The sequence below is a fragment of the Grus americana genome, chromosome 4 (genome assembly GCF_028858705.1).
Source record: "Grus americana isolate bGruAme1 chromosome 4, bGruAme1.mat, whole genome shotgun sequence".
Taxonomy (NCBI): Eukaryota; Metazoa; Chordata; class Aves; order Gruiformes; family Gruidae; genus Grus; species Grus americana.
The window spans coordinates 35,606,852-35,619,816 of record NC_072855.1 but is presented as its reverse complement, the minus strand read 5'-3'; the positions used below and the strand labels follow the sequence as shown (position 1 = coordinate 35,619,816).

General features: G+C 39.7%; 1 protein-coding gene across 1 annotated transcript in view; it reads left to right on the top strand.

Annotated features, from left to right (window-relative positions):
- SNX25 (sorting nexin 25) overlaps positions 1 to 12,965 on the top strand; it is an 89,327-nt gene that overhangs the window by 28,963 nt on the left and 47,399 nt on the right. Inside the window, exons 4-5 of the mRNA XM_054824497.1 lie at positions 6,466 to 6,638; positions 7,518 to 7,704. Of these exons, the coding sequence (XP_054680472.1) occupies positions 6,466 to 6,638; positions 7,518 to 7,704 (360 nt within the window). The remainder of the gene's footprint in view (positions 1 to 6,465; positions 6,639 to 7,517; positions 7,705 to 12,965) is intronic.

Sequence of the window (12,965 nt, the reverse complement as noted above, 5' to 3'; positions counted from 1 at the left end):
ACCCTTATGAAACTTCCTGTAGAGTTGTTAGTGTTTTTACAGACTCTTTGGGTTTTTTGTTTTATTTTTTGTTTTGGATATCACTTACTTATTTGCTTGCTTCCTGTTTTCAAAGCAGATAGATTTATCTTGTTTGTCATCATTAAGCTCCTGGTCACGCATGTCTCCTAATCAGTGTACTTATTTTGGAGTATCTTGCCTTGAAGAAGGGTCGGGTACTGCCAACCCTAAACCTGCAAAGTCCCAAGTTGCATCGGCATTGTAAATAACAACTTTGAGGTTGGCCTTTAATTTTTTCACCCCTTTTAGGATTAATTTATAAGCGCTTCCATGCCATCATGAGGGTTGACACTACATAAAAATACAATGCTTCCCATCAAGAGCATGTACCCAACCACAAATACCAAGTGTCTTTTAATACTCCTTACTGTAATGAGTCTTTACAATACGGGGAGTTACCAAGTGGTCCTAATTAAAACTGTGGGTATCTAGAGTAGATCCTAGATAAAAAGAGGTATTTCCATGGGGTCCCTGTTTTGGGAAACCTGGAAGCCCAGTCACAGATGATAGTCCAGTATTACAGAACGGCCGTGGGTCCCACATTCCTAAGAAATGGGGAATAGTTGTTAAAGAGATGTTGATATTGGCTCAGAGTTGCTTAGTTGTAGCATAGGAAGGAAATTATGATATTTCTGTAACATTGGTAATGTTTTAACTGCTTATCTTCAGGAATACCAAAGCAAATCTGCTGTTCTGGTTTCCTTTATAAAGTGCTGGATGAACTTACAGGCTTGCAGCAGTAAGGGGTAAAGTCTTAGTATTGATGATGTTCAATAATTGCATGAAGCAATCTCAGACCAGAGAATAGTTACAGTAGGTGTCAGTTTGGTCCCAAAGAAGCGTACTGCTTGGAACAGACCCGGTACAAAGGTATCCGCTTTGGCAGGCCCTACCTATGGATCTATATTCAGACTGCTGCCTGATTTTTCACTGGTTTGGGGGGCAGCTGAAGGAAATCCCTTTGCTTTTTGATGCTATGAAATAGCATTGGATAGTGTTAAAAATTTAGAGCAGGCTTAAAGATTTCATAAAATGAAAATTATGGAAAAGAAACGCAAGGTTAAGGCTGGCTTTGTAGCCACAGGGGAGTGAAGAGGGATATGACCTGTAAGCGTGCTGTGTAAAGCATGAGTTCTGTCCACTGTTTTAAATCACTGAAGTCACCTGCATCTTGATACACCAATATATGTCACTGTTACTTCAGTCTTGCTTGTTCAAGAAGACACAAATGAATTAAGTTGCCACTTACCATTATTTTTCTATTGCCTAAAGTAGATTAAATGAGCCCGGTTTACAAAGCTTGTATCATGCCTGTTTTGGAACTGTTTGCTAGAGTGCCACATTTATATTAGTTCACTGCACACAGTTGTGGTCAGAATTTATGGCTAATTGGCTGGGCTTTCAAAGCGCTCTCTAAAAATATCTGCATGCAGTTTTAGTTAAGAATTTTCTGTAATTACTGAGTGACCTTTCATTTGGAAAATCCAACCACACAGTCCTAATAGCACATGTTCAAAATTGGATAGGAAGAGAAATAATGCCTGTGTTACTATTTAGGTTATTTAATAGTGCTTAATCTCTTTATTGACACTGGAGATATCTAGCAGTGCTCTGCTTTGTGTACATGCATGCAGATTGCAGTTAAGTTCCTGCTTTTCCTCTTGGTCTCTGCAAAATGAACAGTGCCTTTCTTTACTCTTGATCACATTCCCACAGAGTTTTATATCAAGCCTTAAGACTATGCCTGATCAGGACATCTTAGTTCCTGCTCCACGACAGTAAACACATGTGGTTGGGTAGCTGAGCAGTGGTGTTAATACTTCTGTGATTGCTCACTGCTCCTTTTTTTTTTTTAATGGTTATCAATGAAGGGGAAGCCTGAGTTACAAGGGGTGCTGTTTCTTGCTGTTTTGTTGACATGCAATATATTTTCCCTGCAAGCTGATCAATGGTTATAATGAGACAAATAGAACTGTAATGCTTCATGTATAAATGCAAAGGAGGATATAACCCTGGATATCTTGTCTTGTCTGTTTTACCACTGGCATATTGATTTATTTTGTAGCTGTTAAACCTCCCCCCAAGCTTCCTCTTCTGCTTTCAGTCTCCTCTTTACTTCTCTTGCCCAAACAGCAATGAAAACTGCACGATTTGTTGACACAACTGTTTGGCACTAATATACAAGGCTTGTTTAGACTTGAATTTAGAATGAATCATAGAATGGTTTGGGTTGGAAGTGACCTCAAAAATCATCTAGTTCCAGCCCCCCTGCCACGGGCAGGGACACCCTCCACTAGACCAGGTTGCCCAAAGCCTAATCCAACCTGGCCTTGAACACTTCCAGGGAAGAACTTCCTGAAGACTTTGTTTCTCGATTCTTTTCATAAAAATCTGGTGGGGTTCTGTGCCTTCCCTTTTGCTTTTTAGATCACATTTTAGGTACAGTTTAGCTAGGAAAACAATTGAAAGAATCCCTCTTCTAGAGAGCTATGTCTTCTTAGGTAATGGAGATAACTCCAAGAAAAAACTGAGACTCTTCTTAAATGGCTTGTCAACTGGAGAGTATGCAACTCCACTCCCCCCTTGCATTCCTGTAGGCAAGAACACATTGGACAAATTAGAAGGGTAAGGCCTTTCTACTTGTTTATTGTATGCCATTTTCCATTTGTGTTCTGTTGACTGTGTATCAGAAAAGTCCTGACATAGGTCCAGCTCAGCCAAGCTGCACGTATTGGCCGTTGACTGGGATAAATTTGTACAATAGGGAGACAAAGATTATGAGAAATTACTTTTCTTACATGGATGATAGTGTAGGTGCAGTTAATGCTCCAGGGTGTTTGCAGTCCCAAACAGACTGGTGTTCCTCAGGAGACTTGTAGAGAGGTATTGAAGGCAAAGAAGACTAATCTCAGTTTAGTGAAATTCCATGTGCATTATGGCTCTGTTTCGTGCTTTGTGCATGTTATGAAAATATAGCTTGATCTAATTGCTATGCAGGATGTCCCACAAATAAGGTAAGAACGTCCAAAAAGGATAGGGTTTGTGTGTTCACAGCAAAAAGCAATCACCACTTTTTTAGTTCTAACTTTGTATCATTGCTGTTAATACACAGGAATCAGTTGTTAGGAGAGGTTAGTTTGCTGCTAGCCAACTGATGTTCAGTGTAAGTCATCCTGTTTGCCAGCATTTTGCATATGCTTCTGGCTGTGTTTCTAAGTGGCTGACTTTGGGTGGACCAACCTGTCTAGAAAAGGAAGACTTTACTTCCCCAATAAGAGGTGGCTGTACATAAATGACCCAGACTTTCTGTCTGCCAGTAGTCTGCCCGGGACGTGTCTGGTTTTGGATAAATAATGAATGCCTTTAGGGAGAGCATGTGATGGGGAGTGTTTAATGCAGTGTAGAGAAGGCTGTAGGATATGTCTGGAGTAGGCAAGAGGAATGGAAATGCACTGAGGAAAATAGCTAGGTATTCAGCTGCCAGAGAGAAAAGATCCTACCAGAACAAGATAAACAGCTTTCTGAGCTCAGCACCACCTGCACTGGTTGATAATGAAGACTGCACATCATCTTCATAAACCACTGCTCCTCAGAAGAGTCTTTACATCCAAGCTGTTCCAAGGGACTTGTTTTGAAATTTGTCTTGCTTGTAACAATGGAAACCCCCTCTATGATCCATGTTTGAAAACAAAACATTTGATTTGACATTGAATAAGAGGCTTCAGTCAAACTGAAACCAAATATCATCTTTATATTCCTGTTGTTCTGAAAATTAATTTATAAACTAATTTTGATCACCTTGAGACAAATGACTTGTATTATTAGAACACAACTAGAGCTATTATTAGGGTATTGTTACTGTTCCAACATATTTGTTCCCTCCTGGACTGACTAGCAAAAATCAGTTGTTACACAGTGGTGTCTGTCAGTAGCGGCCATGTAGCAGTGTCTAACTGAAAACTTTTGATTTGACTGTATATGGTTCTTGGTCACTTATTCATGTACAGAGGCAATGGGCTTGGAGCAGCTCTGTGAGTAACAGTCAGTTCACTCTAACTGGGACAGCAGCCTCCAGCTCTGGAGAGGAAGCAGATGTTATAGACGATGGGAGGAGGCACTGACATGAAACGTAACAGATCTAAGCCTTTGTAACACCTTAGAGCCTTCTACTGAAGACCAGCCCTGGCTGCCTTTGGAAATTACCGTGGCGCCTCTCAGGTGACACTGTGTCTGTCTCGCTGTAACCACTGGCATGGTCACCTTGCTGTTAAACTGTAAATCTGTGACTGGAGCACATCAGGCACATGGCCTTGAAAGAACTGCTAGGGCACCTTATCTCTGCTTCTACGGCCATTTTTGTATAAAGAAAAGGTGCTGCTGTGACCTGCACTAAGGAATTCCATTTGCACATCCAGTCAAACGTGCTCTGAGAAGTCCAGAAAACCATCGGCACCTGCGAGGAGAGGAACTGGTCAGTATTGGGCACAAAATAGGGTGGGGTGGGCTTGTTCCCTGTTTCTTTCAGAGCTGTGATCAGAAGAGCTGTTTGTGGGGAGTCTACAAACAACAAGCTGAGCTATCATGGGCTTGCTCATCCAGCAGCACGTTGCTGTGCATGTTCAGTGGTGCGCAGCACCCACCCAGTGCTTCATGCTGCAGCAAAGGCACTAACACCCCTTCACTGTTAGCTCTGAAAGACTCTGTCTTGCCATTTTCCCAAAATGCACCTACCATGACTGCGAGGAGCAGGGAGGACCTATTTGCCTGTTTAGTGGCAGGAAAAGGAGTATATTAGTGTAATATGTTACTATATAGTATAGCACGCTGTAGCTGTTCTAACTCCAGGCCTGATGTACTTTCTGCAAGTTAGGAGCCTAATTCTTTCAGCAAATGCAAAGTGAAATCAGCAAGAAAATTTGGATTTCCTTTGTCCATTAGTATCCAGCTTGCATAGCCCTTACAGTTAGTGAGTGGATGATAGTGAATGCCTTCCCCAGCAGGCTGAGAGTATTCTACTGCTCCTTCTTGAAGCTGAACCAGAATTAGCCAAAGGCAAGGATCTGACTCCGCCGGAGGCAGGCAAGTTAGACCTTGACTCTGAAGCATTTAGGATGATAGAGGAAAACCGTGATTTTATTCCCTAGTTATTTTTTTTCATCCATGGTGATTTATTAGTATATAACATGGGCATATTCCAGCTTCAACCTGCTGATCAGAGGACTCGGCTTGAGGCAAGTTCTCTTATCTCTTCTCTGAATGGTTCTGTGATCTCTGTATGCCTGAGATACTCAGATCCAAGCCAGTGGTGCTACTTCATTTGGCCAAGAGGTGACTCACCAAATCTGTCGTCTGGCCAAGAGGTGACTCAGATGGGACTTGGAAGATGCAGGTTCAGACCTATGAGACTGAGCAGAGCCTGAAGTACAGGGCCTCTCGCCCCCTCTGGGGTGAGCATGCTGTCCACAGGGGCATTGCCCCAAAGGTGGCATTGCACACACATGCTGAGCCCCTACAGTTTCATGCTTTCCATGTTCATGCTTTATATACCCCATTGATACTGGTAACAACATGGTTGGTTCTCGCTGAACTACTGAGGGGACTTGTCTGGCCAAGTTTCTTTGCACTTTGGGGCTCAATTCACTTTTCTCTGTTTGCCATCACGATTCCACCCTCTTTCTAAACCTCTGGGTGGGTTTTTTAATCTTTTTCTAAACTGGTTTTCCACTTAGAGTGTAGATGGCTGATAATGCCAATTCTGTTACTATATAGTTATCTTGCACTGACCAATTTGATGTAGCCTGCAGGTGGCAAGTTGAAAACTGTTGTTCTAGGAAAAGTCAGGTCAGACAGGCCATTATTTACTGGGAGATTTATTTGCCATTAACAAAGGAAAGGTGGTAACTTCAGTATCTAACAGGTAGACCTCTTTCTTAAACCAGATGTGATCCCAAATCCGCTACTTAAAGGTTCAGGTCTATAATGAGTTTGCCCTACAAGAATATATTTGCTGCTTGAGTTTGTCTTGACGATTGTTCTGAAAAACTGGACAAGATTTCACTGTAAGTTCAATGATGGAACAATTGTTTTTATATTCAGAGAAACGTTTTTCCTCCCACTCGCTGGGCTCTCTCTATTTGATGCAGTTTTAAAATACAGTATTTCTATTTCGGCAGGTGAAAATATTGACAAGACAAAGGAATTTGGAAATGTATTTTAACATCATGAAGAAAAATTAGCAGGATTTGAAAAATATACATTGTTTAAAGTGTTTCTTTACTGAAGTTATTTATCTGATAATGGAATTTGGGTATTTTATCAATTAGTGACTAATCATGATATGAGAGCTATGTAAGTTCTCTCTCTTTTTTTTCCTTTCTTTTTTTGTTCTTTTTTTCCTCCCCTTAGGCAGGAGGATCCACCGAGACCTTTTTTGCTGCACCCATGCTTGAGGAGCTCTGATGAAGAAGTAAGATTCCTGCAAAAATGTTCTCAAATTCTGGTGTATTGTCTCCTACCCTCAAAGGATGTCCAGTCGGTCAGCTTGCGCATAGTCCTTGCAGAAATACTTGCAACAAAAGGTAGATCAAAGATCAGAGATAATTAACCATTTGCACCTCTACAACATTAGTAATTACAGACTTCATTATGTATAACTCTTCACGCTCTGCTTTTAAATTCTGAAATTTAATTTCTGTGATAACCAGTAATACACTTTATATTCTCAAAATCAAGCATATACTTACTTGACTCTCCTGGCTTGATGCCAGGCTGTTTAGCACCTTTCAGGATAAAACACAATTTGTCCATTCCATTCTTCTGTTTTTTTTTCATAGAGGAACACTTTTGCAGTCTTCCATGGCATTATTTTTAGTGATTATATGAATAATTCTGGTCTTTTATATTTTCTTCAGATACTTAGAATCCATAGACTTAAGGATGTGATGATATCTGAATCATGATACCAGATTTAATTTTTTTTTTAGACTTTGATTTATCCAGTGTGGGTTTTTTTAATTGAGGGGTTTCTGGTTTGCTTTTTATTTTATCAGCTACACTTTAATCTGATTATAAATACACTAGTCATTTTTTATGTCATCGAAGTCAGATTCAGAAATTATGAAGTCTCAAGTATATTATGTGCTTCAGTTTACTTCTAATTTTCATTTATAGTGGCTGTAATGTCATGGCCTTCAAGGCACATAGCAGAAAGAACACTTGGAATTTTCCAAATAGAGCTCAGCTTTGTCAATGTACATCAATTTGTGTAATAGACTAAACAAACAGTTTTATCAAGAAGGTACATCCAGTTTTAAATGTACTATGTAGGCCAGAAGATTGGGCTTGGATTTTTATCAACTTGCATATTTATTTTTGCCTTTTATCTGTAATTTTCTTTTGAAGGACAGCAGTTATTCTTCAGCATAAGGATTTTGTTTTAAAATATTTTTCCTCTCCAGTCCTGAAACCAGTGGTGGAACTGCTGAGTGATCCAGATTATATTAACCGAATGCTACTCAGCCAGCTGGAGTACAGAGAACAGATGAATGAGCATCAGAAGAAAGACTACACATATGCTCCTTCTTATGAGGAGTTCATCAAGCTCATTAACAGCAGCTCTGATGTTGAGTTCCTGAAACAACTGAGGTATTTAATGTTTCACTGTAGCTCATTCAAAACTAAACATGCTGCTTTTGCCAGCCTGTTACTGCAATTTAAATGAATTGTGATTTTTCTTTTTAAATTCTATTTCAGATTTCTTTGATGAAGCAGAGACTGTAAGGATGATAAACCACAACATTTGTTAAATTCTTAGTATAATCAGCTTTTTAGTTCAGTGGCAGAAAATGTTAAAAAATTCCACTTAGTAGTATACTGGAGATGACTGTACTGTTGAAAGGTGTACCAGACCCTTCTTTACAGCTTGCCTCTGTGGACTTAAATAAAATACTACGTTGAATTTCCACTAGTGTGTAGTTATCTCCTCATTATCTTTACAAAGTATGGCTCGCCATGGTGGTCTGGTGACTGTGAAGCATAGTGACCCTATGGACACTGGTTACTCGGAGCACCTTGCTGTGATTCTGTGCCATGGAATGAGAGGTTTGAGTTCCGGCACATTTTACCACTAGATCAGAGGTTTTCCTGGACTGTTGCAGGGATGTGTTTCCCAATTGCATCTTTCTTAAACATGTTAATGGACTTGGAAGAATTCCTTAAAGACAAAAAAACCCCCTCTGAGCTCCTACACATCATGAGTTTGTTTGATGTTCCTGTTTTTTAATGCAAATAGCACCTGCTCACTTTCATACTAATTCTGCCCCCCCAATCTCATCTCTTTTTCCTTCCATCTTTCATCATAACATGATATACAGCTTGCATCTCAAGCCTGCTTGCCCAAGTACAAGATGTTTATGCTTGCCTTATCTTTATAGCTGAGCTGTTTCTCCTCTGATTTCTGATGTGAAAGGATTATGAGCAAGTGACTGGGAAGCAGGGGGCAGAGATACTGCTGTTGTAGAATCTCCCTAGATGTCCTTGAGTTGGTTTTGTTGAGCACACCAAAGCTTTGGAGGACTGTTGAAGCCATTTCCAAAGTGTTTGTCCTAATCTGTTACCACCAACCAGAGCTGGTATTTTTCTCTCCTCCCTGACTGCCTTCGGTTGCTGCTGTAGGTCAGCATTCTTTCTTCCCAAATGGCTGCAGCAACATCTGAAAGACACAAGCACATCAATCCTGTTTGATCCACTGTGTCATCTGTTTTGACCCAGACCTTCTGTTAGACTTGGCTTGATCAGGCCAAGCAATGGTTCACCGAGATGGAGTATGTGGACTGCATAAATAACATCTTAGTTTCTCTTCTTCTTCTCTTTGATTCTGAAACCATTTGCATTTCTGATACAGGAAAATGCATTTAGGTGATGGTGAAATGATTTTGTTGCTTGGCTACTTATTGTTCATCTGCTGTAAAATTTGCTCTTTACTGTGGGCCAGTGTGCCTTTCCTGAGAGCAGAAATTACTCTCTATTAGACTCTGTCTAAAACCTAACTGACATCATATTTATTAGCATAATCACACTAATGGATCTGCTTGTTTCAGAAGAAACCCAACTCTTCTGTTGTTGTTGTTCAGGCACATTAATGCTCAATGTGCTCTCTTTTTAGCTGATAGGTCACTTTTAAATTGTGTTCTCTAATATCAGATAGCAAATATGCTTTATGAAATAATGTGGGTTTGGCTACACTTAGGTTTTTTCTTTCTAGCCTGTGGAGTCCAACTACCATCGTCTTGAGATATGTTCCTCTACACCCTACGTAATGCTGATCAGTCTGAGCTGATCAGTATTTGAATGGAAAATGTCTGAGAAAATGTATCTTCTTTTCAAAGACAAATAGTATTTGATTTTGGAGGCAGTGCTCATCCTTCCTCTGTTTGTATAGAGCCAGTCTCTGGGAAGGTGGTTAAAGAGCATTCCCCTGTAGGAGAACAGATTCCTGTTCTGTTCTCCAGCACTGTGGGAGCACCTGAAGAAAGATGGGCCAAGCTGTAGTTATCTCAAAGTTATGTAGTATATTTTGCAAAGCTTTCATCATTTACTAGTGAAAGTTTACAGATCCATGTCAAGGAAACCAAACCATGGTCCCTATATGGATGGGGAAAAAAAAAAGGTGATATTTTAGGTGAACAAACTAAATGATATTTCAGGTTGTAAATCACAACAGTGAAATACAGGAAAATCTATGAAGAAGGAATTAGAAGAGGAAACAAATAAGCCATTGTGCAGTTACTACTGAGGAACGCAGAGTCTGTCAAAGTGACAGCAGTGAGGAGAATGCTTCCAGTGCTCTTCCTACAACAAATAAATTACTGGCATGTTGTACTTCAACAGTTTCCCAGTTAGATGCTATTCTGGGTAGTAATATTCTGTTTATCAAAAATTCCTTTTCTTGGTTTTATTTGGAAATAATTTTTCAGTGCCTGTTCTAAGCCAGTGCATGTCATTCATGAACTGTAGGCCGCCTCCTATTACTCCTAATGTTGCCACGTAACATCTTGGTGAAGAACAGGTATAGCTTTGAGGGAAGTTTATCCCAAGGCACTACAGTTGCTGGGAAACTCATTTGGTTTTGAGGGTTTTGGTTTGTTTTTTTTTTTGTTTGGGGTTTGGGGTTTTTTTGTGTGGTTTGTTTTTTTTAAACATCCCTGCCATGCTTTATCTTTGCAGATTAATTACTGTCTATTTACTAAATTAATTATTCAATGAAAGAGACCATGAGGCACTGATAACAATTCCTCAGACTCTTGACAGACTGTAGTCAAGAAAGCTCAGACTCCTGGGTGCTCCTTGATGTATGCACATGACATTACAGGAGAGAAGTCCCATAAGGCATCCTTCTGGACTGATTTCATTAACAGAGTTTTGCTAGGCCTTCTTATGATTAGAACCAGGTATTTGTTATGGGGTAAGTAGGGAAAAATCCCTGGCTGGATCAGTGGAAACCTGTGGGTGACAGGTGGTGTTGCTCTTGGCCAGGAAATCAGAAAAGAGTGAGAGACTGTGTGTTGGATCTCCTTGTAAGCAAGTGTACCAGCTCTTTGCCTTGCAAAATAGCTCTCCTGGAAAGGCTAGTATGGTACTAGGGTTTTCTAAATCTTTTTTCTATCCTCGCTTAGAAGCGTTACCATAACAAGAAATAGTCTTGATTTTCTGCATTGCTTTTATGGATTTTATTTTTAGAAGTTATTTAAATGATACAGGAGCTACCTATTAATTTTGGAGATACTTGTGAATTCACAGTTTGTTAATATCTATAGTAGGTCTCTAACATTTGGTCACCTTATCTCTTAGCAGAACTTCTCTCTGTTGCTTTGTGGAAACATCCCTTTCATTTTTATAAGGGACATTTGGAGACCTGATGTTTGTTTTCATAAAAAGTCATTCGTTGATTTCTGAGGAGCTATTTTGGTTTGGTTTGGTTTTTTTTCCTTTCATACCTGTGCTTTCTGAAAATTTGGATTTGTTTAGGGGGGGAAAAACCCAAACCAACAAAGCTTCCAGAGAAGGGACCATTGTATTGTTATCTACGAACATCCTTCAAAGTCACTCTGTATAAAGTTTACGTTTGTTGTTGCTTGTCGTGAAGGGAGTCAGAGTTTTATTCCTGTTTTATCAAGTTTCCACAAAATGTCTTGTCCCTATTTCTTTCAAGAAGAAAAAGTTAAACAGTGAAATTTCACCTTCATTTCCCCTCAGATGTAAGTTAGTGCGGATAAATTGGAAGTCTGCTTACAAATAAAGAAAAGATGAATTCTTCCATGTCAGATGTGAAACAAATTTACTTGCTCTGTCAGAAGAAGGCTACAGATAAAAGACGTGCTAAGTTAAAAATGTATCTGAGAATAAATTGTGATAAGGAAATAAACTAGTAGATAGTTTTCATTCTGCTTTCAAGATCAGCATTATATTCATTCTGTTATTTACTAGTATAGCAGCAAAAGGTCACTACACAATTCATGGTAAGAAAGACCATTATCACTGGGTCTGTGTCATCTTTTACTTAAGAAATGAGGGAAAGGGATGAACATAACAAAGAATAGGGAAGAGATAAGAGTGGAAAGGAAGAAGTAATGTGGGTGTGAGCCCATGATTGGTCCAGTTTATCAGGTACAGTTCATTCTTGAAAATAAAATTAATACAGCACATTTAAAACTTTCTTAGATGTTTACTCACCAGCACCACAGAATATGTAGCAACTAGAATATTTGGAACAGACTTCCAGGGAGAAAGGGTCACGGTCTGGCAGCGTAGCCAGGGTGGTGTTTCTGTGGTGCCGTGACATAGAGCACTCTCACTGAGCAGTTACAGCCAGAGCCCAGTGCTTAGGAGGAATGGACTAAATAGTGTCTTTGAGGATGTAACTCAGAGCATCTCCCTTACGGTGGTATAATGAGGAACAGGAAAACAAAAAAGAGATGCTGTATTGATAATGAAAACATGCAAAACCAAAAATGTGAATAAATGAGAGTAAATTTGGAAGGAAAAAAACTTGCAAGGTAAACGTGGAAACTACCTTCCAAGTGCAGTATTTACTTGGGTGTCTGTACCTTGTTTACAGTTACCTGTATGGGGTGAATGAGTGTTGTTTGTAATGCATTTACAGATGACATAACCCAGGCACCAAAAGTCCAAGTGAGCTGCCCAGAATCATTTCGGAATTGTGTGTCTGAGCAGGGAGTTAATGGTGGAACTTCTACCCTCCAAAATACCACCCTCACTCTGGGGCTGTTCTTCCTCTGAAGGACTGGGTGAAAACTGTGGTGGTGGGTAGAAACAACCAAGATACAGTAATGGCCAAAGGAAATAGGGTTTAGAAAAACTAAAGCTTTGTAATCAGGTTATCAGGTTTCAACTTGGTAATTGAAGGAATTGGGTAAAATCAAGATTACTTCAGGAAAAAAAGAAATAAACCCTGGGAGTGTAGTTGGAAGTGACCATATGCTGTGTGTGTAAAGCTGTATGTCTATACAAAGAGGCAGAGACAATCAAAATCCTAAAAGAGTTGATAGGAGGCAAGAGGAATGGGGGGAATTGAAGAATGTTGGTGAAAGTAGTATACATGGAAGAAGGGGAATATATTTTAAGGATCATAGACTCTTTCTTAAACACAGAATAATTAGTCAGAGAAGTAGCAGACTTTCCAGGAGGCTTCTTCAGCCTTCATCTAGGAGTTAACTTGATAGATGAGGTTAGGGAACTCCTACAGGAATGAGTTAAAGCAAGTATTCTAGTGAATTTATTACCAGTACTAATAGCTGCCAAAGTAAGTACACTGAGAGGAATTTGAGTGTTTGTTATGACCAGAACTTTGACGTTTATGAAAGACTTAACTGGCAGTGATTTTCTTT